At 46.6% G+C, this 25,434-nt stretch overlaps 1 protein-coding gene across 1 annotated transcript; it reads right to left on the reverse strand.

Moving 5' to 3' along the window:
- Positions 1 to 24,915, reverse strand: GDF6 (growth differentiation factor 6). The gene is made up of 2 exons (XM_042465130.1): positions 24,759 to 24,915; positions 1 to 1,047 (listed from the first exon to the last, which is right to left on the reverse strand). Exons 1-2 carry the CDS (start codon positions 24,844 to 24,846, stop codon positions 65 to 67), a joined length of 1,071 nt encoding a protein of 356 aa, XP_042321064.1. The 5' UTR covers positions 24,847 to 24,915; the 3' UTR covers positions 1 to 64.
- Between the last annotated feature and the right edge of the window lie 519 nt (positions 24,916 to 25,434).

Raw genomic sequence — 25,434 nt, forward strand, 5'->3', positions numbered from 1 at the left:
GCTCCCATGCCCGGCCGCCTGGCTCTCTGGCTCTCCTTGGCCGCCGTGGTCGTCGGGGCGGGGGCTACCTGCACCCGCAGGCCTCGACCACCATGTCCTCGTACTGCTTGTAGACGACGTTGTTGCCGGCGTCGGTGTAGAGGATGCTGATGGGGCTGAGGCGGGTGGGGACGCAGCAGCTGGGCGGCGTGGCGCCGGGGGCCATGGAGTTCATCAGGGTCTGGATGATGGCGTGGTTGGTGGGCTCCAGGTGGGAGCGCAGCGGGAAGTCGCAGGCGCCCTCGCAGCGGTGGGCCTCGTACTCCAAGGGGGCGATGATCCAGTCGTCCCAGCCCAGCTCCTTGAAGTTCACGTGCAGCGCCTTCTTGCTGCAGCGCAGCCGGGCCCGCTTCCCGTGGCGCTTCCCGTGGCGGGGGCCCCAGGAGGCCCTCCTCCGCCGCCGCCTCCCGGGAGGGCCCAGAGCAGCAGCAGCAGGAGGGCCCTGGCTGCCCGGCTTCCACTCGGCCAAGAGGCTCCTGCCGACCCCGGACCGGGAGAAGACCACCAGCAGGGCCCTCTCCTGCGCAGCCCGGCCCTGGCGGCCCAGGCCCAGCTGCCTCGGGTCCAAGAGGGGCTGCTCGGCAGTCCCTCGGGGGCTTCTCGGGCCGGAAGCGTTCCTTCCTCGGGCTGCCATCTCCGGGGGCTGCTCCTGGGCCAGGGCCACCCGCAGCTCCAGGCAAAGCGGCCGCCGGGGGCCAGGGGCTTCCTTCCCCTTCTGCCTCTTCCAAGGCTGCAAAGCGGGGCCCACGTCGAAGGCCAGCCACTCTCCCTCCCGGGACAGATCCAGGGCCCTGGAGGCCAGGGGGCGGCCCGAAAGGCAAGGCGAGAGCTGCAGGCGGGCCAGGCGCCCCGTCGGAAGAGGGCCCGCGGAGGCTCGGCGGAAGAGGCGCAGCTCGGCCCCCAGCAGCTCCTCTTGCTCCCAGAGAGTCCAGACATCAAACAGATACCGCTGGCTCCTCCAGGCGCGGCTCCGGCTCCGGCTCCGGCTGCTCCTCGGCCAGAGATCGTCTGCAAGATAAAGACAACGAGAGAAACAGAGAGAGAGAGAGAGAGAATTGCCCATCAGTTTCACCTTTGAAAGAGGAGGGGAGCCTCAGGGGAGTGAATGCCAAGCACCTTCCCCTCTCCCCCATAAAGCCCTAAAGGCCTGCATCTCCCCCTCGTAATGCCACACATTTTCCCCCTATAAAGGCTTACACCCCCCCCCCCCCATAATTCGTTACTCCTTCCCCTCAGAAAGGGATATATTTCCCCTCATAATGCCATGCATCTTCCCCTCAAATTGTATTACATATTCCCCTCCTAGTGCCATACGCATTCCTCGCCTAATGCTGTACATCTTCCCCCCCCCCATAAAGACTTACATCTCCCCCATAATGCCACACATCTTCCCCTCATAAAGGCTTACACGACTTCCCCTAAAATCGCAATACACCTTCCCCTCATAAAGGCATCTATCTTCCCCTCTTAATGCCATGCATCTCCACCTCATAATGCTGCACATCTTCCCCTAAAATGACATGCATCCTGCCCTCATAAAGGCACACATCTTCCCTTCATTCAAGCCATGCATCTTCCCCTAAAGGTGACCTACATCTCCTCCTCCTAATGCCATATATCTTTCCTTCTCTGGGGTGGGGAGGAGGGGTACGCAAAGAGAGCCTCCTCCAAAGGGACTTTTGACCTCTTCAGCACCCCAGGACTGCTCTGGGCCCCACAACAAACTCCAAGTCCCAGGATTCCATAGCCTTGAGCCAGAGAAGGAGTTAAAGCGGTGCCAAACCGGGTTATTTCTGCAGTTCGGATGCCGATATTGTTGTGATTCACTCACTTGTTGCGTTCACAGACAAACTGGGATTTCTGGTTTTTTGGGGCACTTTCTGCAACCTTGTTGCGTAGTTCGAAAAAAGGTTCGCAAAAAGCTAAAGCCTCCTCTCCCCTTCCCTGCTTCCCAATAAAAGGCTTTACAAGCCAGCAAATACCAAAAAGAGGAGGGGGGCCCCTTCTCCAGCCCTCCGGTTTCCCCAAGAGCTAGTAAAACATCTGTATATATTTCGATTGTAAAAGTGTCACCCTCGCGCTGCCGCACTTCAAGCTGAGAAAGGCGGACTGGAAAACGGAGGGGGTTGAGGGATGGCCGAGACTCACACCACTAGGATGTTCTCCCCCCATCCCCAAATATCTGTGTGTTTCCAAAGCCTGAAAAGTCTTGGGGAGGAGGAGAAAGTGGCTTGCAAAAGGAGTGTTATGATAGGGAGGGTCCCAAGAGCTTAAGACTGGTCCAAAAGGGCATCAAGAGTCGAGAGATAAATCCACGATGTGTGCCTTCAAGTCGTTAGGAGAAGCTCTCGCAGGGTTTTCTTGGCAGGTTTCTTCAGAGGGGGATTGCTATGGCCACCCTCTGAGGCTGAGAGAGTGTGACTTGCCCAGGATCACCCAGTGGGTTGCCACAGCCAAGCCGGGATTGGAACCCTGGTCTCTCCAGAGTCATAGTCCAATGCTCAGACTATGGCCTTCTTTGGAGGTCTTTAAACAGAGGTTGGATGGCCATCTGTAGGGGATGCTTTGACGGTGATTTCCTGCATGGCAGAATGGGGTTGGACTGGATGGCCCTTGTGGTCTCTTCCAACTCTAGGATTCTATATGGCTTAGTGCTTTGAGTGCTGGATTGGACTCTGGGAGAGCTGGGTTCGAATCCCCGCTCAGTCCTGATGGAAACCTGCTGGGTGATCTTGGCCCATTCTCATTCTCTGAGTCTCAGAGAAATAATAATAATAATGATAATGATAATAATTCTATTAAATTGTGGGCTGCTTCGAGTCCCATTTGGGGGGGGGTCAGGATAATAACAATAAATAACAATCATCATCATCATCATCCTGCTTTCCCCCCAAAACTGAGTCTCAAAGCAGCTCATGGTTTAAAAGAATAATGTACCCAGATTGTTGGGGGCAATTAGTTATGCAGTTGTAAACCGCTTAGACACTGCTAGTTTGGTATGAAGCCACATATAAATAAAGCTATTTGTTTTGTTTCTGTTTTATTAAAAACACACAAAGGTGAGCATTAAAACACATCCTTCATTAGGCAGGTGAAGGCAAACCCACTCTTCACCAATCTTGCCAAGAAAAACCCCACCATAAATCAGTCAACTTTAGACAAGTTCTGTGACTGACTTGATGGAGCTGCAGGGATGGATTCTATCATTTTGTCCCAACTAGAGTAGACCCCATTGTATCAATTATGAGTCAAAGTGTCCATGTAAATCCCATTGATTTAATGGGTCTGCTCTAGTTGGGACTAACCATAGCATTCGGGTACAATTTGATGCTTTTTTCAGAACCACAGTCCCACCCAAAGAATTTACAGCAGGCCTGCAAACACACTTTTTAGAAAGCCTATACTTGAGAAATACTTTCCCCACCAAACTGCTGTGCAGAATTCCACCTTTATGCAAGCTTGATCCTATGCATTTTTTAAAAACCAGAGCTTGCCCAAGTTACTTTCTTGGTTTAACCCCTCCAAGAATGCCCCAACCAGTGTGGGCACTGGAGTCCCCAAAATCAACTTTTCCAAACTCTTAATCCCCCCCCCATCCCCTAAACAAGTCCAACTAAACTCAGTAGTCTTGTTTCTAAGTGTTTCAGGATTTCAGCAACTGAGATTTTCAGTCACAAGCATTCCTGAAGGTGATGCTTTCTGGATGGGTGGACTACAGCTCCCATCCTTTCCAGTCCAGTATGGGCATCCTGGGACTTGCAGTTTAACCAACTCAAGATTAACCTGGGTCTCATTTTGACAATCCGCTTGGGTGAAGACTAAAATAAAGGAGAGGAGGGCTCTAAGGTGCTTGAGCCACCCGATATGTTTTCTGGTTCAGTAAGCATTTCAACGTGTTTCTCCTAAACCTAATTAGGGTTTTAATTAATTCAATTTTAATAATGGGAGCTAAGTGTTGTGTGATTTAAATGTTAAAGTTGTATTTTTAACATGTTATATTTTAATTCATAACTGTTTTAACTTTTTAAATGGTTTAATTGTTTTTTAATTTTATATATATACATTTTAATGATGCTGTACTGTTTTTAAATTGTACTGTTTTGAATTTGCTGTTAGCTGCCTTGAGATGTTGGGAGAAGTGGGATATAAGAAAATACAACAACCACAATAATAATAATAATTCCCATGGGGATGGGAATTGTATGGCCCTCCAGATGCTGATGAACTGCAACTCCCAGCAGCCCTTGCCAGCCAATGGTAAGCAATACTGGGAATTGCAGTGCAACAATTTCTTTTCCATCCCTGCACTACCACACCCTGACTCTAACCAATGCTATCCCTAACTAATACTACACTGTAGCTTTACCATCTTTCTCTCCCTTCTTCTTTAGCTATTAAATGGGCCCCTATGCTTTGAAAGAATGTCTTAAAATTCATCTGGCAAAACAATTGTCACTAAATCTCGCGAGAAGAAAAAACATCATCCACCAGAGCAGAATGTATACCTACCACACATGTGCTATATGCACAGTAGCCCTGCCAGGAAAAAAAGGATGGCAACCTCATTAACCAGGATCAAATTCATTCCACCCAATGGAGAGCAAACTGGGTTTTGAGGAGTTAAGAAGACAGTTTGTTCTGGCTAGCACTAGAATTCCACTAAAGAGAGAACACTAGCTAACTAAAAGTGAAGAGGAATAAGAGATTTTGAATCCTTGAGAAATCCATTTTAGTGTTCTTGTTTTTGGGTCACCAAAAGGTCCCTCCTATGTGCATGCTTTTGAGAAAAACAGACCTCTTCCTTGGATTAGAGGTTACAAAAAGCACCAGGGAGGATTTAATGGTGAAGTAATGGCTCTTCACTTAGAATGGAGGAGTCAGCAAATGATCAGATAGATACATGAGGGAGAAAAATCCTCCAGCCCTCCAGAGAAGATTGAACTGTCATGGTACTGCTAGGCCTGGCTAAAATAGCCAATTGTTAGGAATGCTGGGAGCTGCAGTCCAACAACAGTGACAGGGCTCCATGACAACTGCTCCAGCTGCTCCAATGGTGATCTGTCACCCCAAAGTCTGGGGCTTTCCCTCACCCCTGGAATTTCAGTACTCTTCTTCTAACAAGTTATGGCATGGTTTGAGCAATAGCACCACTAAGAGATAGACCCTTTCCCTTGGTTACATTAAATATTGCTCATCTTTTCAGAATATCCTGAAAAAACAAATTAATGATAGCTGTGGTGGAGGTGATGATGGTGATGATGATGGCCACAACAGAAGTTTGTACTTTACAGCCTCAGTCCATGAATTAGCCAAGAGAAATTAATATAGTCGCTGAATTTGTTGTTGCATGCCTTCAAGTTTCTGACTTATGCTGACCCTAAGGTGAACCTATCACAGGGTTTTCCTGGCAAGTTTCTTCAGAGAGGGCTTGCCATAGCCATTCTCTGTGGCTGAGACAGTGTGACTTGCCCAAGGACACTCAGTGACCTTATACAGCTGAGATGGGATTTGAACCCTGGTCTCCAGAGTTGTAGTCCAGCATTCAAACCACTACACCACACTGACTCTGCATACAAAGGCAATATATCCCTGGATACTATAAACTGGGGAGCAACTATATGGGAGGGATGGTGTCTGAAATGCCCTGCTTGTGGACTTCTCAGAGATATCTAGCAGACACAATGTTGCAGACCTTGTTTTGGACTATAACTGTCAGAACTCCCTAACCACCACAGCAGTGATGTTCATCCTAATGCATATAGTTGCCCTAGAGGTGTGTTGTTTGCCAGACTCAATACAGCAGGGGTAGGCAATCTTTTTGAGCCGGGGGCCGGGTTGCTGTCCCTCAGGCAACTGGGGGCCAAAGCCAAAAAATAAATAATTAAATATTTTTTAAAAAAATTAAATATAAATAAACCAGGACAAATGTAGGACAAAATTTTCAAATGGAAGACACTTTTTTTAAAAAAAAATGGAGGACGTGCGAAAATATTTGCTGATTTTTTTTAAAATGTTAATATAAATGCATGTTTCTGAGGCTTCTATAGACAATTGCCCCCCAAAGGCCCCGGCGGCAATCGGTGGCAGGACCGGGCTGGGGCCGGTCCCAAGGCCTCACTGGGCCGCATCTGGCCCGCGGGCCGCAGGTTGCCTACCCCTGCAATACAGTGACAATTTAGTCTCTGCAGGTAGAGGATTCTTAGGGAGGGAAAGGATAGATCATGACTAGTGAAGAAGTTAATGAACTAAAAAAAACTGCCTTGGAAAATTTGGATCAGGGCTTGGAAAAGATACCTTTTGGACTATGCAACATGGCTGAGAGATTCTGGGAGTCATCAGGCAAAGAAGGAGCATTTCCAATCTCTGGGTTACAGTTCTAAACTTCTCCCTTTTCTTGTTCCCTATCTACAGAGACCAGAATAAAAGAAATCAAACCAAAACTCTCAATTTGCTGACATGGGCTTTTTGTTTGTCTGTTTGTTTTTTTCCTGTCAATTTAGAAGGACTGCATTCTAGATGTGTTTCACCAGCTCATTTTACTGATCAGAAATTGGATCCAGGATTTAAATCTAGGATTTAACCTGGACTATGGGTACACACACTGATTTAGAATTGATATTGACACGAAATGCCATTCCCAAGCAAATGTGATTAGAATAGAAGAATGCCAGACTCTCTTTCAAATGATCAGTGTAAAGGCTTCTTTTTTCTTCCAGCTCCTAACTGGAATTTGTACCAACTCTAGGTTAACCTGGAAGGTCTCATTTTGATCTTCTGAAATCCCATTAAAAAAATCTTTTTTGGAAACATTGACCAGGTCAAATCAGTAGAGACACAAAAATCTTGGGAAACCTTCTCCACTCTGGCTTGACCCCAAATGTTAGGCTAGGAAACAAACCTTGTGATAAATTCTTATTTTGGAGGAAAACTGCCATAATCTCACAGAGGGATTCTGGAAGCTATAGTCCAAAAAAGTAATGTTGCTGGGAACAAAAATTTATAGGACTGGGCTGAAAGGCAAGTTTTTGTTCATTTAAAAAAGGGGGGATTTGAAGAGTTTTACTTCCCAGTGACCTTCCAATTTTAAAGGACTAGTTGATTTTTAAAAAAATTAACAGGATTTACCTATGGTTTTTCAAGCATGGCTATGAAGTGGTCAAGTAGGCAGGTATCTAATCACCAAAGGGGGGGGGGGGCGAAAAAGGTAGCATATAAACAAGCACAATACCAAGATATCTGTCTCTGTCTAGCTCTTTCACACACACTTGTAACTCCTTGAGACTAACCATTTTGACTTCTGCCCTTCCTGGCTCCATCAATCCTGCTTAATCCAGATCTTTGGCATCACATCACAATAGAGATGGTCAAAAAAGTTCACCACTGGGGAGGAAAAAAAATCTCATCTCAGCTGTATCAATGATTCAGTCACAGGGAGGGGGGTAATTTCTCTCTCTAGAATTAATGCCCAAACTTCCTTCGAGACCATTCAAAATGCTGGGAGATGACTTGTTCAAATCCAATCAGGCCATTGTGATTTTTCTTCTGCTTCTCAGCCTATCGATTCTGCATCTTGAATCTCTCCATGTGATACAGTTTAGGAAACACTGCAAAGTGCTATAAGAATTATAATGATGATGGGTTTTGTTTTATTTTTTAAAGCTGTCTGATAAAAATGGTGAGTTGAAAGAGAAAGGGAGGGAGGGTGTGTTTAAAATTTCAGAAATAAATGGCTTTTTCCATCCTCATTCCACACCCAGCAAGAGTCAAGAGATGGCTTGTCCTGGACAGAGCAATTGGGGGGGGGAGAGATTTTGCACTACAATCCCCATAATTGCTGGCCCTGCTAGATGTGAAATTCTAGCAGTCAGAAAGAAAGAAACTTCTCAAATTCTGGGATTAAGTTTCTTAGCCTGAAAACCTGTTGACAAGCAATGTTCAAATAGTCACCCACTTGCTAACCTAAGAGGAAACATGATTGAAGATAATAGGATTGGATCCTGAAGACAGGGAGATGCTTAAAATCTGAGATTGCACCTCTGAGATCCAACAGGGACCCAATGCTTTCCATTTAAATATGGATATTTTGCACACACACAAAATTAGAATCTGGTGCTTTCACACAGGCAGTATCTCCACCCCTTCCTCCTCTCCATGGGAATTCATCAATGGAAATATAGTTCAGCCCATTCAGTGTAATCCAATTCCCCACCCATCGTAAAAAAAGACTAGAGTGGGGAGAGTGGCTGACTCTTTTATTCCTAAATCCATCAAGGCAGGATCACATGGAATTGCATTCAGTTGACTTTGCTTACAAGGGAAGTCACTGAAGGGCGGTGGCTGGAAGGATGTATGACTTATTTGGTGGAATCTTATTTATCATGTTACATTACATCATAGTCAAATTCACGCCTTTAGTGGTTCTCTGTCCATCCTCTGCCCTTCTCCTTTTTGTTAACCAAACAATTATGGACATCCTAGAATATTTTCCCCTCAAATTGGTTAAGCTGCTGGTGTTTTCCCTAAATGTAGGGAGGCTATGCTGACCTGCATCCTTAGCAGGCATGCTCAGTAACAATTCCCACTGAATACAGTGGGGCTTACTCCAATGTAAAGTATGCAGAAGTACTGCAGTATGTCAGGCAAATAACATGAGCATTTATTGGAGGGGAATCCCATTGGATTCAGCAAGACCTCCCTGTGAGATGCATCTGAAGAAGTGGACTGGAGTCCACCAAACCTTATCCTGAAATGAACTGGGGTGCAAAGGGATCTTGTAGCACCTTTGAGACTAACAATATCTAACTACACCATTATAGTGCTATTATTCCACTTTAATTGTTATGGCTGCCTCCGGTGGCATTCTGGGGTTTGTAGTTCAGTGAGGCCTAAGAGTTCTTGGGCTGAGAATTCTAAATGCCATTCCCTAAACTACAAATCCCAAGATTCCACAGGAGGTAGCCATAGCAGTTAAAGAAGGATAAAAGAGCTACCACAGTGCAGTGTGAGAAAGAAGCTGGTAGCATGAAGTGAACTGGTTAGTCTCAAAGGTGCCACAAGACTCCTTTCTTTGTACTCCTTTAGTATATCCACCTAGGAATAGGTCTCAGCCTCACTGGCACCATTCAACATTTAAAAACTCTTTAAAAACCAACTGTTTGCTGGTCCCCAGGTTTGCTGGGTTTTTTAAACAGTTAATGTGATACCTATTTTAAAGGTGAGCACCATGAATCCCACTGGGTGGCCTTGGACAAGTCACATGCTCTCAGCCTCAGGGAAAGGCAACGGCAAATTTTGCCAAGAAAATTCCATGATAGATTTGCTTTAGGATTGCAATAAGTCGGAAACTATTTGAATGTACACAACATACACACACAGTTGTTCCTAGATGCACATATGGGGGGGGGAGACTGGAAGAATCTGGAATGATGGGGGTAAATATAGGCTTTGATGGGCAGTGTACAAGTTAACAACTTTTGCACTTGAACAGAACAATTTGGTCAATAATGGCTTTTCTGCCCCATCACTTCTTTTTTCCTGTGCAACTCAATCCCAAGAGGTTGGAAAACCTGGGATTACAACTCCCAGGCATGGCCACTGGGAGTTGCAGTAAAGAAGTGTGAGTGAGTGCAACATTTCCTACCCTACCTCAAGACACAAAATAGATTGAAGAAACATCAGAACATTTTCAGGAAAGTATTAATGGGTACACCATGACTTGCTTCTATGTATGTATTTATTTAGAGTATTTATATCCAGCTTTCAGCCAAAAAGCCTCTCCGGGTGCCTTACAAATGGTTAATTTGACAATTCCCTGCCCTCAGGTTTACTATCTAAATAAGGCCTGGCACACAAGGAACTGGAGAGGCAGAAGGGATTCACAAAAAGGCCTTTGGGAAAATGAGAACTCAATATGTTGCAACCCAACCTTTGAGAATTAAAGTGAAAAGAATCAACACCATTAAGTAAAACCTTAAAAAGAGCCAGTGCAGTTCAATGAAATGCCTTTCAAACCTGATTTCCAAATGCAAATCAAAGCTGCAATCCCAGAGGCAAGGGAGACCCAACAAGCGCATCTGGTTGCAGGTGAGCCTGCCATCTTATATACATCCATGTTTAGTCAGAAGCAAAGAAATCTCTTAATATTCAGTAACTAAGTGCATTAAGACTTCAGCTAATAAAGAGTAACAGGACAATCTTATACATGTCTGCTTAGATGTACTTAAAAGTATAAAGGAAGGAAGGAGTCTTGTGGAACCTTTGAGACATGTAAATCATAGAATCATGGAGTTGGAAGAGACCACAAGGGCCATCCAGTCCAACCCCCTGCCATGCAGGAACTCACCATCAAAGCATCCCTGAGAGATGGCCATCCAGACTCTGTTTAAAGGTCCTTTTTTGTCCAGTGGATGTCATACCCTCGAAAATGGGCATAAAACAGCAACCTAATCCATTTCAGCCTAAATCAAATTGTTACTCCCAGTTAGCATACATCCTCTGAATCAACTGAATTTACCCACTATACCCCATTTGATTCAATGGGCCTACTTATCCTCTATCCTTTCTCTGCCTCTAATTTCTGGTTAGGAGTCTGTTTAGCAAACCCTAAGCTTTTTATTCCTCCTGATTTTTTATTGTTATTATTTAAGATTAAAACCAGTAGGGGTTTTGAACTGAAACAGTAAGCTATTGTTTGGAGGATACCAGCTTGTCCCTCTGTAATGTTCTCCATGGCCTGTTTTTGACATCTATGGAAAGAGATCTTGTTGCATCTTTGCTACAAGATCTCATTCTATACTAAATTTTGCAGACTAACAGCTATATCTTTGAATTCTACCATGTTTTGACCATGTTTTTGATGAGGTTTCTCCAGCCATCTCGTCCCAGTTTGGTATGCCAGATTGCCAGTCATCAAGGTTTTATCTCACTAGAAGAAGAAGAAGAAGATGATGATGATGATGAGAGTGGTGGTGTTGGTGGTCAATGTTAATATCAGGGCCATCGCCATGAGTCAATAGCAGCAGATTTGGTGTATCATAAAAAGCACCAATTGTTAGTTAATGAAGGCCTGACCTATTGTATTACTGGCATGCATGTAAGTCTTGGTTTCTCATTAAGCAACTCATGTAATAGCAATTGAATTTAGGCCTTAATTTGTTACCATTATTGGATTTTTATTGCCAGGGATTGGGAAAGGGGGTTGTGGGATTTCTTCCTCTTGCACCAAAATCACTTGTCTGGCTCTGCTTTGGGTATTTTGACTTGGGTAGAAGGTGGGTGCTATTTACACTTCTGTCTCAGAGGATAACAAGTCTTCACCTTTACTTGAATATATATACAGTAATATGATTATTACACACAACTACCAGCTGCTGCCACCCACCTTTGCCCATGGTTTTCTGGAACTGAGCATCCTCCCTGTCCTCCATTTTCTTGTCACTCTAATGGAAGATCAAGGTGCAAGGGACATGGTCAATTTTCTGAGGGTTTAAAGCCTCTACTCCATTAGTGTCTGAAAGCCCTCCAAAGGGCCCTCCTGGTGATAGACAAAGAAACAGCAGAGGCCTGCACAGTAACAGACTGACAGCTATTGCTTGGAGGCTCCTCAGAAGCATTTGTTCTCCTCTGAGCTGCTGCAGAATTGAGTGTCAGGCAGGCAGGACTGAGTTTTCACCTGTGTGGCATTTCTTCTCCCTCCTCACCAACAAAGAGACTTTCTATTTTGTTCTAATAATCATATTGAAATCCCAGTTTAGTCCTACAGGGTAAGTCAACTGGAATCAACAGGACTTCTGTCCAGCATGAGTAACCTCAGTCCCATTCATTTCAATTGGCCTACTTTAAGTATGACAGAATGTTTGCTAATTCATTATAGGAGCTAATTGGATGTTTTAAGAATAGAGGTCCTTCAAATTTCATCAGACAGAGCTTAGAAAAGTTACTTTTGGGGGCTGCAGCACCCAAGAAGCCTCAGCCTTTGCTTTGACTGTGATTTCCTGCATGGCAGCGGGTTGGACTGGATGGCCCTTGTGGTCTCTTCCAACTCTATGATTCTAATTCAGCCAGCATGTCCTCTGGGACCTCCTGAGATAGAACAGGAGACTCACTTGAGAGTTGCAATCCAGAACACTTGCCAAATTCTGTTAGGGGCTGTGAAAATCCCACATCAAAAGAGATCTGTCCCTGGTTACTCCAGTATCTTAATCCCTAAAGTGATAAAATACTGAGTTCCAAAATATACTATATATGGAAGTTAACTCCCACTTCAAACCTCATAGAGGAGCAAAGACTGCTGTGTAAACTAGACCACACTTCAGCTTAAAGGCAAAGGTGATCAGTGGTGCCCCATATCACAGTATAGAAAGGGAGTGAAACAACTGAAGATCCCCATTACAAGCTGTAAGAGCCCGTGTCCATTTAATTCCTTTTTGTTACATCTATAAGTCCACGTTTCTTCCAACAAGCTCAAGGCAGCTTACTTGGCCTTCTTCCTCTTCACTGCTGTATCCTCATAGCAACCTGTTGAAATAGATCAGGTTGGAAGAAACGCATTGGCCCAACAGTCTTTGTGGCTGGGGGGTTGGGGTGGGGGACTTGAACCTGGATCTTCCAAATCCCAGTTCAACTAACCATTACACCAGTGCTACTCAGGTGTGGTATTTGGAAAGGTGCTGATCTGAGAGCTCTTGGCTGCTCTCTGAAGAGAGTTTCCAGGAAAGAAACAGTTGTTGTCAATAGATCCAAATATGATCCCAGTCCTTGGCTACACTGAGTGGGGGGAAGTCCCTTGCATCAGAGGGCTTAAGAAACACTGCACTAACCTACCTGGCTTTAGAGCAACTGGCCCCATGCTTTGGTGCCAACTTGAGTTGTAAAGTGCAAGTCAGGGCAGAAGATATTTGCCATGATTCACAATTGAATGTTGAGCTATGACTCTGGGGACTAGGGTTCAATTCCCAGCTCAGCCATGAAACCCATTGGATGATCTTGGGCAAATCACACTTTCTCAGCCTCAGGGGAAAGCAGTGGCAAACCTCCACTGAACAAATCTTGCCAAGAAAACTCCATGGTAGGTTCGCTTTAGGATTGCTGAGGCTACTGGAAGCATCAAAACCAAGGAGGAACAGGAGAAAGGAGGGAGAGAAAGGAATACTGATTCTCTTGACCTGTATAACTTGAGCTAGGCACCTGGGCACAAGGCTTTTGGGCCAGAAGGCTGAAAAGGGGGGTCCCAAATGCCCCAAGTGAAGTAAGTGACCCCAGCAGCATCTACCTAGAGAAGGAGATTGGAAATTTTGGCCAGGGTCTAAAATTACCTGTTTGGGTAATTTTACCCTGTGGTGTTGAGGTTTGAGTATTGGACTAGGACTTAGTGTAAAAACCCACTAGGTGACCTTGGGCAAGTCACACCCTCTTAGTCTCAGAGGGTGGCAAAGGCAAACCCCCTCTGAAGAAATCTGACCAAGAAAACCTCATGATAGGTTAGCCTTAGGGCCAGCATAAGTCTGAAACGACTGGAAGGCACACAACAACAACAACAACAACAAGAGCACCCTAACAGACTCCCACTCACAACAGATCAATGGAAGAGTGGCGCTTAATTCCCATCTTCATGCAAAAGTCTAAGCTGCCATCCTCACCAGGAAAACCATTTCTGCACCAGATCCACAAGGGATATTGGCTGAGAGGAATTATCCTGATCTCTGGTGCCACAACCAACTACAATTTCCAGAGTTTTCTAGCACTGGGCCATGGCAGTTAAAGTGGTGTCAACCCGCATTATTTCTGCAGTGTGGATGCAGCCTGAAACACAATTAGCCAGGGAGATGCAATGAAAGGGAAAGGAGAAGGATAGGACTATTTCATTTTCTCTCTTACCTCCCCAACCCTAGAATGGGGCACTGATTATTATTATTATTATTATTATTATTATTATTATTATATAGGGACACTCATTTTGAACAACTGGAAGGTCTTACTCCCCACTGAGAATATGAATAAAATATATATGCCAGAAAAAGAAGAAGGAAATGTGGAATTAGGGGGTCTTTTGACGACAGCATTTTAGGGATTAAATTTCAAATCAAAACAGCCAAGGCTGCAAATTTATTTTATTCATTTTTAAGATGGAATCTGTCATCTCATTGCCTTTAATTGCTTTAATCCTATCCAGCGACTATCCAGCTCCGATTTTGCACACATATTGGCATGGAAATCAATTGCATTTAATGGGATTTCCCTGGAAAACGTCCATAAAACCCCAGGCTTCAGATGCTGCCTTTTTCAGATTTTTTTTCCCTCGCAAAGAAGGAAGTGGGAATAAGGAACCAACAATCTCAATAAGGGCTCAGAAACACTTGAAATAATGTAGGACACTTTTCTTCCTCAGCCAGGTGCGATAGATATGATTTCCGAAAGGAACAACGAAAGGTTGGGAAGGCGAAAAGGCAAAGTGGGCTCAGATCATAAGAGCACCTTCAGAAAGAAAGGAAAGCTTGGAGAAGTTTCTTTGGGGGGAGGTTACCTTGACTGGAATCCTGCCTAAATCCCCCTAAAGGCACCAGATCCCGCCTGGTCTTGGAGGCTAAGCAGGGCCAGCCCTGGTTAGTATTGGGATGGGAGACCGCCCCAAAATACCAAGGGCTGCAGGCTACACTACACAGGAAGAAACTGGCAAAACCACCTCTGAGTCTCCCTTGCCTACAGAGATTGAGGAATGGAAACTTATATTTCACTCTCAGGACAATGGAGAGCTAGCAGTGAGGTCTAGTGGGTCCCATCCCTTCTATTCTATTCTGTTCTGTTCTGTTCTGTTCTGTTCTGTTCTGTTCTACTCTGTGTACAGCGCTGTGAAAATTTATAGCACTTTATAAATAAAGTTTAATAATAATTACTACTACTACTACTACTACTACTACTCCCTCCCCCGGAGTCCACAGGGCGGAACCATGACCAGTTAAAGTGGAGTCGCAACGCTATAATCTGTCGTGTGGACACAGGCTTCCAAGGCAGAAGTCTGAATTCCAACTCAGCAGAGGAGCCCTCGCTATTCCTCCCTACAGAAGGAAGCAAGAGAAACGAAGGCGACCCAGGATCAGTCCAAATCCAGAGCTGTGACTTTGGTCCAAAACACACTGCAGAAACAATCCACCTTCTCCTTCCCAAAGGCAGGCGCTGGGGAAATCATTGATACACAAATCCACCCTGATCAACCCAGGCAAGCCTAGAGGTGCCTTGCTGAGAAAGAAGGTCTCTAGTCCGTTTCCCGGGGCTTTGCTCCCAGAAAAGTGGTCTTAGGAGTGCGACCTTCGCTCAATGCGGAGTTGGTAACATCCCTCCCTCCCCATTAAAAGACTTCCCGACTTGTGAGTTTCGTGCGTCTCTTGCCAGCTGCTTTCTCTGGCTGCGTCCACACTGCAGAAATAATGCGGGTTGACACCACTTTAAACTGCCAGGGCTCAGTGCTATGGAATTCTGGGAGTTGTCGTTTGGGGAGACGTAGAACCTTCTCTGCCCGAGAGCTCTGTACAGCATGGAGGCACAGGGCCGTTAAAGCGGTGCATTTAATTCTGGACTCAAGAAGAAGGCTAGATCGTGCTTTAGCAGAAATAACATCCCAACACTCGAGAAACCCCAGGGTTTCATAGCCAGGGCAGTGAAAGCGGGGTCAACCTGGATTATTCCTGCAGTGCGGACACAGAAGGAGAAGGAGAAGAAAGAAAGAGAGAGAGAGAGAAAGAGAAAAGAGAGCAAAGGGAAGAGTTTCTAACTCAGGTTTTTCACAGGAGTGCTTTCAAAAGCTGGCGGAGATGAAGTCTTCACCCTTGATTCGTACAACGGCTGAAAGAGGTCTAACAAGCTAGTTCACCATTTTATTTTTATTTTTATTTATTATACCGCCTTTCTCCCAGAACGGGACCCAAGGCGGCTCACAAGAGAATTAAAAAAAATACACTTATGGTAAGAATTTTAAAAAGAGTTAAAATCATCTAATTAAAACAGTATAGAATTAGCCTGGAACTATAGAAAAAGTTAAAACCATTCTACATATTTCTTCTGGGGAAGTATTGGTCAAATCCACCAGGTTTTTTGGATCTATATTTTGAAAGCCTAAGGCGAAAGATTTCAGACGGAAAAGCTTTGCGTATAAAAAGCCCCCACTTTAGATCCCGGTTCTCTACTCCTAGTTGTACGTGGTACAAATGCGGGGAGGAGGGGGAAAGTATTTAAAAGGGGCTTTTTTTTAATGGGTCGGGTGTGAAAAAAGGATCTTTTGCATGCTTTCCCAATAAACTGGATTCTATCCTTTTTTCTATCCTTATGGACAATTTTTTTTCCAATTCCTGACTAACGAAATCCAGACCTTAGGAGGGCAAAAGCAGCCTGCAAATTTCTTTCTTTCTTTATGCCGCCTTTCTCCCACAAAAGGGACCCGAGGCGTCTTACAAGATAAAAACACTTCAAAAACATGCAAATGCAAACAAAAACCCACCAAACAGTGATCCTTTTACTGGCCAACCGAAATGCACAATATACTCATTGCAAGCTTTCGAAGCTCTACATCAGGAAAGATGTTACATATCAAAGAGGAGGGGAAACTTTAAAAACAGTTTTAAGAGGGGGGGGGGGAGACCAATTAAACTACCCAGGTTAAAACAATCTAAAATTTAAAAAACATACAAAACACATATAAAAGCCACTCTGTCACGATTTTAAAAAGCCTGCCTGAATAAACAAACAAACAAAAACAAGTGTTTATTTGCCGGCGAAAGGCCAATTTAGTTCATTGCAAAGTGCAATTGCAACTTAACGAGATCTGCCTCCCAGGCAGCTGCTTGGTGTCAAACCAGAAATTGCAGCCACACGGCAGAAATAATCCGGTTTGACCCCACTTTCACTGCCACGGCTCCAATTTCTACACATTCTGGGATCTGTACTTTGTTGGGGGCACCAGAGCGGAGCAACACCAAAGAACCACATCTTGAGGAAATGCAAGCCTGGTGACTAGCATCGTCATTGTATAGTTTTTTTCTCTATATAGTTTCCTATATGATTCTTTTTTAGCCATAGGAAGAGGCGGGTAAGATATAATAATAATAGTAATAATAATAATAATAGCAGCAGCAGCAGCAACAACAACAACAACCTTTGCCTGACCAAGAAGACAGTAGAGCTTCGAAAGCTTGCGACATGTATTTTGCGCATTTTGGTTGACTCCATATTTTGTGGGTTTTGGATGTCGTTGTACTTTGCTCACTCGCTTCGAAGTGAATCCTCCAAAGAACTGCTTGGAACAGTCTCTAATTAATTTAATAATAACCCAGTAATCAATCAATAATGTCGCTGGTTGGGCTCGTGGTAGTGGTGATGCTATGAGTGCCATTAATATTATTATCTGTGGGTTTATGAGGGTGTCCTCACTGCAAAGGAGGACACGGCACCGCACAATGGAGGACATTCCAGACAAAATGGAGGACAAAGAAAAGCTCCAACAAACAAACACCAATATAAGTGCAAATTTCTGCCTCTTAGTCCTGCATGACCAAAAAAAAGCTTTAAAAACACTAAATACAAATATTAAAAAACATGTAGTATAAATGCAAATTCCTGCTTCTTAGTCCTGCTCAAAATGGAGGACAAGACCAAAGAAAAGCTTTTCAATTACCAATCTAATATAAATGCGAATTCCTGCTTCGTAGTCCTGCTCAGAATGGAGGACATTTTGAAATCCCTCCTTGGAAGAAAGTCGGAATGTAGGACGTGTCCTGGAAAAAGGAGGACGTCTGGCCACCCTGGCCGGACCCTGTCTCCAGCCTTGATATGAGGCGGGAAATACATAATGATAAAAATAATAATAATACTTTATTTTCTTTCTTTTTCCCCTCTCCAAATTTTGCTCTTCTGTCGGGCCACTCCTAATTTCATTTCATTGTTATGCCGCCTTTCTCCTAAAACGGGACCCAAGGCGGCTCACAAGACAATCCCCCCCCCCCAAATTTACAGTGAGAACTTAAAAACAGTTAAAATCAATCGACTTAAAACAGTATCAAATGAACATAAAAACATACAAAAAGTAAACCAACTATTTCCCCAAAACAAATACACACATAGCCTCTTTTTCCAAACATGAAACCAAAAGAAAGCATCAACCAAGATGGCAGAAGAGCCTTCTCCAGTTGGATCTGGTCTTCTGGGAGAAGAAGAAAGAAAGAACAATCTGTACTGGAATGGAGGAAAACCGGTCTGGGCGGTGATGTGTTTAGGCTAAAGTCAGTCGAGCCTCGCTATGTCCAAAGCTCCATCCGCACTGCAGAAGTAATGCAGTTTAACGCTGCTTTAATGGAAATGGCTCCATGCGATGACATTTCTGGGACTTGTAGTTTCTGGACATGGCTGCAAGCTATGGCATTTCTGGGATTTGAAATTCCTGGGCATGGCTCCTAAAACTACAAACTACAAATCCCAGAAATTCCATAGCATGCAGCCATGCCAGTTAAAGCGGTGTCAAACTGCATTAATTTTGCATTGCGGATGCAGCCCAATACCTAAATTTCATGGGGCGGGGAAGAAGAAAGCTAATTACAGAGGGGTGGGGAGTGAAGTATCTTAAAAACCAAGGCATGTTTAAGCTCACAGGGAAGAGATCGTGCCCATCTTGCAGGTGTGGCAGGATTCTGGGTTATATTTTTTCAAGCAGACATTCTGTCTAGTAGTTGATGGGGGGGAAATATCGCAGTTTAGCCCTGCACTCCAAAGCAGGTGTCTGCCCAGATGCAGGTCCTATTGACTACAAAGCGAGGTTTATTCTCAGCTAAATGTAATGCTTGGGTGGGATTGTAACTCCTATCATCACTCCTTCCCTCCTCCCGAAGCTTGCATTTCTTCCAATGTGAAATTAGTACTAAAGCAGGTGACACTACTTGCCCATAGGGAAAGACTACTTGCCCATAGATAATCACTGGGGTATATACTGGGGAATCATTGGGCAAGTATTCCCCAGTGGTTCTCTATGGGCAAGTATTCCCCAATGATTTTCTATGGCAAATATTCCCCAATGACTCTCTATGGGCAGGTATGGTTTCCCTATGGGCAGGTGCTGTCATTTGTTTTAGTGGGTGCCTTATTTGTACTTTGTTTTTGAATGACTTGGAAAGGAACTAGGGCAAGGAAATCCTGAGGAGCTTTCTCCTAGGCACCCCACCGCCTCACACCAATTTCAGGGGTCTCAAAGCCAGCCAAATCTCTAATGTCACAGATGTGTGTTGTGTGTGTACCCCTTCAACTACCCTGAGATGAATGAGTTTTTTCTTAGGCAAGGAATACTCAAGAGGTGGTTTTCCAATTGCCATTGCTTCCTTCTGATATACAGCCTACAGTATATTGTTGTAATTGTTGTTGTTGTGTGCCTTCAAGTCTTTCCCGACTTATGGTGACCCTAAGGCAACCTATCAGAGGGTTTTCCTGGTAAGATTTGTTCAGAGGGGGTTTGACATGACCATCCTCTGAGGCTGAGCGAGTGTGACTTGCCTAAGGTTACCCAATGGGTTTCCTGGGATTCAAAGAGACAACATGGATAGTGGTTTGAGCAATGGATTATGACTCTAGAGACCAGGGTTTGAATTTGGGCAAGTCACACTCTCTCAGCCTCAGGGCAAAGGCAACTCCCCTTCTGAACAAACCTTGCCAAGTAAAGCCCATGACAGGGTCACCTTAGGGTCTCGTTGAGTCAACCTGAAGGCACTACAACTACAACAACCTTGACATTCATCCTAGAGAGAAGTGATCAATGGGGTCCCACAGGGCTCTGTCCTGGGCCCAGTGTTATTCAACATCTTTATCAATGACCTGGATGACAGAATTGGGGGCATACTTATCAAATTTGCAGATGACACCAAATTAGAAGGAGTAGCTAATACCCCAGAGGACAGGATCAAAATTCAAAATGACCTGAATAGACTAGAAAGCTGGGCCAAAGCTAATAAAATGAACTTCAACAGGAAGAAATATAAGGTATTGCACTTAGGGCGGAAAAATGAAATGCACAGATATAGGATGGGGGACACCTGGCTGAATGAAACTATGTGTGAAACGGATCTAGGAGTGCAAGTAGACCACAAATTGAACATGAGTCAACAGTGTGATGTGGCAGCTAACAAGGCCAATGCGATTTTAGGTTACATCAATAAAAGTATAGTGTCTAGATCAAGAGAAGTAATAGTGCCACTCTATTCTGCTTTGGTCAGGCTCATCTGGAATACTGTGTCCAGTTCTGGGCACCACAATTTCAAAAGGACGTGGAGAAACTGGAGCGTGTCCAAAGGAGGGCGACTAAAATGGTGAAGGGTCTGGAAACTATGCCCTATGAGGAACGACTTAGGGAGCTGGGGATGTTTAGCATGGAGTAGAGAAGGTTAAGAGGTGATATGATAGCCCTGTTTAAATATTTGAAGGGATGTCATATTGAGGAAGGAGCAAGCTTGTTTTCTGCTGCTCCAGAGAACAGGACCCAGAACAATGGATGCAAGCTACAGGAAAAGAGATTCCACCTCAACATTAGGAGGAACTTCCTAACAGTAAGGGCTGTTCGACAGTGGAACAAACTCCCTCCGAGTGTAGTGGAGTCTCCTTCCTTGGAGGTCTTTAAACAGAAGCTGGATGGCCATGCTTTGATTTAGATTTCTTGCATGGCAGGGGGTTGGACTGGATGGCCCTTGCTGGGTGACCTTGGGCAACTGACACTCTCTCAGCCTCAGGGGAAGGCAATGGCAAACCACCTCTGAAGAAAAATTAAAACCCCATGATAGGGTTGTCATGGTCCAAAACACACTGCAGAAATAATCCAGTTTGAGACTGCTTGAACTGCCCTGGTTCAGTGCTAGGGAATCCTGGGAATTGTAGTTTACTGTGGCCCCAGAGCTGTCTGATAGAGAAGGCTCAATGTCTCACAAAACTACAATACCCTACCATTGAGCCAGGGCAGTTAAAGCAGTCCTGAACTGGATTATTTCTGCAGTGTGTTTTGGGCCTATAAATCTGAAATGTCTTGAAGACACACAGTAACAACAACCCCTGGTGGTCTCCCATCTAGGTACTAACCTGGCCAGACCCTGCTTAGCTGAGTCTGTCAGGAGTCTCCAGAGTCTGCAAATCCCCAGAATGAGGGCTTTATCTCAGCTGCAGCAGGAGTGGAAGAAGCCTCTCTCCCCAATAAATAGGGAAGAGAAAGAGCCCACAAGGGACTTGGGAAAAAGAGAGAAAGGAGGGAGGGGGGAAAGGAGGAAAATGGAGGGGGAGAGCTGCCACTTCAGAGGAAGGGGAGTCTTCTTGAAGTCCTCCTCCCTCCCTCTCTCCCCCCCCAAACACACAGAGAGAGACCCTTCATTATGGGAGACTAGACAATGTTTGATCTGTTATGACAGGAGCCCTCAATTAGATCACTGGGTTGAAATGCTCCAATCGGGGGCCTGATGCCAAGCAACCCTCAGAAGGTCCAGCACCAGGTCACAGCCTCTGACACATCCAATCACCATCATAGGAGAGAGGGAAGGGAAGGGAAGGGAGGGGGGGGGGGGGGGAGGGAGGAAGGAGGAGGAGGAAGAGAAGGAGGAGGAGGAGGAGAGGAAGAAGAGGAGAGGAAGAAGAGGAGGAGGAGGAGGAGAGGAAGAAGAAGAGGAGGAGAAGGAGGAGGAAGAGAAGAAGATAAGGAGGAGGAAGAGAAGAGGAGGAAGAGGGCAGGAAGGTATAGAAGCCGGCATTAAACCAGGCTTGAGTCCACTTTAACTGCCATGGCTCCATGTTATGGCATTCTGGAGATGGTACTTTGCTGTGGCAGCAGAGCGAGGCCAGGGAAGGCTCCTCGTTTGGGGACTACCTTGATAAACTCAGACGTTGGGCTTCTGCTCCATAGATGGACTTGCGGGGCTTTTCGTGTGGGGTGTTTTGTTTTTGTCCAAGCAGCAATGGGAAGAGGAAGAGAGGTTGGGGGAGAGGAATTGAACATTCAGAGCTGGCCCATTTTCTTGCTGAGAGAGTGGAGAACCCAGGCCAAAGGTGCTACAAGAGCCACCTTCAGTCCCAAAGGTGCCATAAGACCCCTTCTTTGCTTGCTTCTTTTTGTGAAAGCATCCCAGCAAAAGGCCAGGCCGCAGCCGGAGAGTCTCTTGGACGGGGCGGGCTTCGAGGTTGCATTTATCGGGAGGAGAAATATATAGGCATTTTTCGGGGGAAGGAAAAGCGGCCACCTTTTTCTGGTCTCTTTTCCGACAGCAGCCGATCTCTGCAAAGGGCACCGAGGAAAGGAAAGCAAGCCAGGGGCATTTCCATCAGACCACGAAAGGGTGTCTTGCCTCCCGAAGCAAGGCAGAGCCGAGATCCCAAGAGATTTGAGAGGAAAAAAGCCATTATCTGTGAGCCGCCTTGGGTCCCTCCTGGGACAAAGGCGGCATATACATTTAAGAGATAAATAAATAACTCTGGGATCAACTGGCTGACTATCTCCCCAAACTGAACCCTTCCCCAAACTACACATCCCAGGATCGGACGGGATGGAGCCGCGGCGAGGCAAGCGGTGTTAACCCGCTTTATTCCTGCAATGCGGATGAAGGGTGGGTCAGATCGGGCTGGGAGGATCCTGAGATCCGGTTCAGTCTAGTGGATCCTAAGCCGGGAGGAGTGTCACGATACAAATCTAAAGGAAGAAGAGGCTGGTTTTCTTGGGGAAGGAGTTGAGTTCAGGTGGAAACTGCTTGGGATTTCGGCTCTGGTGTACTTCGGGAGGCAAGCAACCCTTCGGGTGTGTCCACACGGCAAAATGAAGCGGGTTGACATCACTTTAATTGCCTTGAGACAACAAGCGCGCCCCTTTCCACTCGCTTTCGAACCGGATCGGAACCAGAAGGAGGACTAAAAAGAAAAAAGAGAGTCCCATCTAAACCCCACTTTTCTTTAGCTTCGTCCCCCGGAGACGCCGACATTCCGGGCCAAGAGCCCTCTTTAATCCCTGAGCTGGGTTTTTTGTTTCTGTTGTTGGTCTGGTTTCTTTGAAAGAAAGCCCTCCGCTCCGGAAGGATCCGCTGGGCTCCCCCTCCGCTCTCCTCCTCCTCCGTCGGAACAACCAGCGGGGACCAAGCCGCTTCTCTGGGCCACGAAGCCAGGCCCGGCTTCTCCGACGGCGATTCGGTTCTTATTGCTGAGTGTGGCCTTCAAGGGGTTCGCCTTCCCTTTCCCCGCTCCCTTCCCTGACTTTCTCTTTCTTTCTTTCCTCCTTCCCTCTCTCTCTCACCCGCCTTTCTTTCTTTCTTTCTTTTTTTCTTCCTTGCCTGCCCATTTCCTTTCTCCCTTCCTCACCCGTCTTTCTTTTCTTTCTTTCTTTCCTTCCATACTCGCCTTTCTTTCTCCTTTCCTTTTCCTCCCTCCTCTCTTCCTTCCTTAGTCTTCCTCCCTCCCTCCCGCCTATTTCCTTCCTTGCTTCTTTCCTGCTACACCTGCCTGCCCCTCTTTCTCTTTCTTTTACTTCCTTCCTTCTTCCCACACCTGCCCTTCCTTCCTTCCTTCTTTCTTTCCCTTCCTTCCTTCCTTCCTTCCTTTCCCTTCCTTCCTTCTTCCTTTCTTTCTTTCCCTTCCTTCCTTCTTTCTCTCTCTCTTTCTTTCTTTCCCTTCCTTCCTTCTTCCTTTCTTTCTTTCCCTTCCTTCCTTCCTTCTTCCTTTCTTTCTTTCCCTTCCTTCCTTCCTTCCTCGCCTGCCTGCTCCCTTTCTTCCTCCCTTGGCTTGAAGCCCAAGCGATCCGGCGTGGAAAAGCCGTCCCCTTCCTTCCCCGGGATCCAGGGCTCCCCAGGGACGTCGCCAGCCGAGGGCCAACCGAGGCGAGCCCTCCGAGGCCCGTTTGCCCAAGGAGCCTGGCTTGAGTCCCGAGGGAAGGCAGGGCGAGCGGCAGAGAGAGAGAGCCAGGCAGACAGAGCCCGGCCCCGTTGGGGTTCAGTCCGGAAAAGGCAGGCGGAGGAGAGACGGAGGAGCTGGGGCCAAGAGTTTAGGGTCCTTTTGGAATTAAAAGGGGGAGAAAAACAGGGTCCGCACTGGAGAGATAATCCGGTTTGGCACCGCTTGAAGTGCCATGGCTCCATGCTATGGGATGCTGGGCATTGTAGCTGGTTGTGGCACTTCAAGCGGTGTCAGACCGGATGATTTCTGCAGTGCGGAGGCAGCCCCGGATAAAGAAGGAGAGCGAAGAGGCGCATCCCGAAGTTGGAAAAGTTCCCCGCGTTTCTTTGAATCTCATTTCATGTTGGAGTCTGCGGAGGAAGGTCTGGGAAAGCGTCCCCCAAAACAAAGGGGCTCTTTTGCCATCTCGAGGCAGAAGAAGAAGAAGAAGAAGGCGGCGGCGGCGAGGAGGGATCGTCGGGGAAACGGAGGGCAAGGCCCCTAAAATGGAGGGAAGCGGAGGACAGGAGCCAAGGAAAGCTCGAAAGACGCTTCTCAGCCCTGCTCAAACTGCAGGAGGTTTTAGAAAGTCCTTAAGAAGCTGACATGGAGGACAGGCCCTGGAAAAGGAGGACGCCTGGCCACCCTGGCTGCGACCACATGCAACTTTCAGACTCTGCTAGAACTACCGATCCCTGCTTCCTAGCCTGCTTCAAACGGAGGAGCTTTTAGGCATTCCTAAGGGAGGCTGCAATGGAGGACAGGCCCGGGAAAAGGAGGACGAGGCGGGGGGGGGTCGGGCTCACCTCTCCCTCGGTCGACGAAGCTGGTGACGGTGTTGGCGAGGCTGGTGATGTTGGGGGCGAGTCCGTGGGTCCGGTAGAGGGACAGCATGTACTGGGGGGGCTCCGGCGGGGCTGGGCTCCTCCGCTTCCCGGACGTCCGGAGAGGAGGGGGAGGAGGGGAGGAGGAGGAGGGAGGGAGGGTGGCCTGGTGGCCCCAGGGCAAGTGGCCCCAGAAGAAGCAGGCGAGGAGGGACAGAGCCCGGGCAGCATTCATAGCGAGCGAAGCGGAGGAGCGAACCGCCCCGCGCAGCTCCCGCGGACCCTCTGCAGACCCCCGACGCCCGCCCAGGACCAGGCAGACCAGGACACGCCCCAAGGATGGCCACGCCCCTTGGCCACGCCCACCAGGGAGAGGGGGCTCCATCCCCCCCCCCAAAAAAATCCCAAACACCGGACAGGGCTCCTGCCTGGCTTTGCAGCACAAGGAGCGTCCTCCAGAGAAACCAGGCGTCCTCCTTTTCCCCAGGACCTCTCCTCCCTTGCCACCTCCTTCTGTCAGGAGGAATTTCCAAAAGGTCTTCCATTTGGAGCAGGACTAAGAACCACAACGTTTGTATTTATAGGACTATTTTGAGCTCTTATTTGGACATGTCCAGGGTGACCAGGCGTCCTCCTTTTCCCCAGGACCTGTCCTCCC

The sequence above is a fragment of the Sceloporus undulatus genome, chromosome 4 (assembly GCF_019175285.1).
Source record: "Sceloporus undulatus isolate JIND9_A2432 ecotype Alabama chromosome 4, SceUnd_v1.1, whole genome shotgun sequence".
In the NCBI taxonomy this organism is placed as follows: Eukaryota; Metazoa; Chordata; class Lepidosauria; order Squamata; family Phrynosomatidae; genus Sceloporus; species Sceloporus undulatus.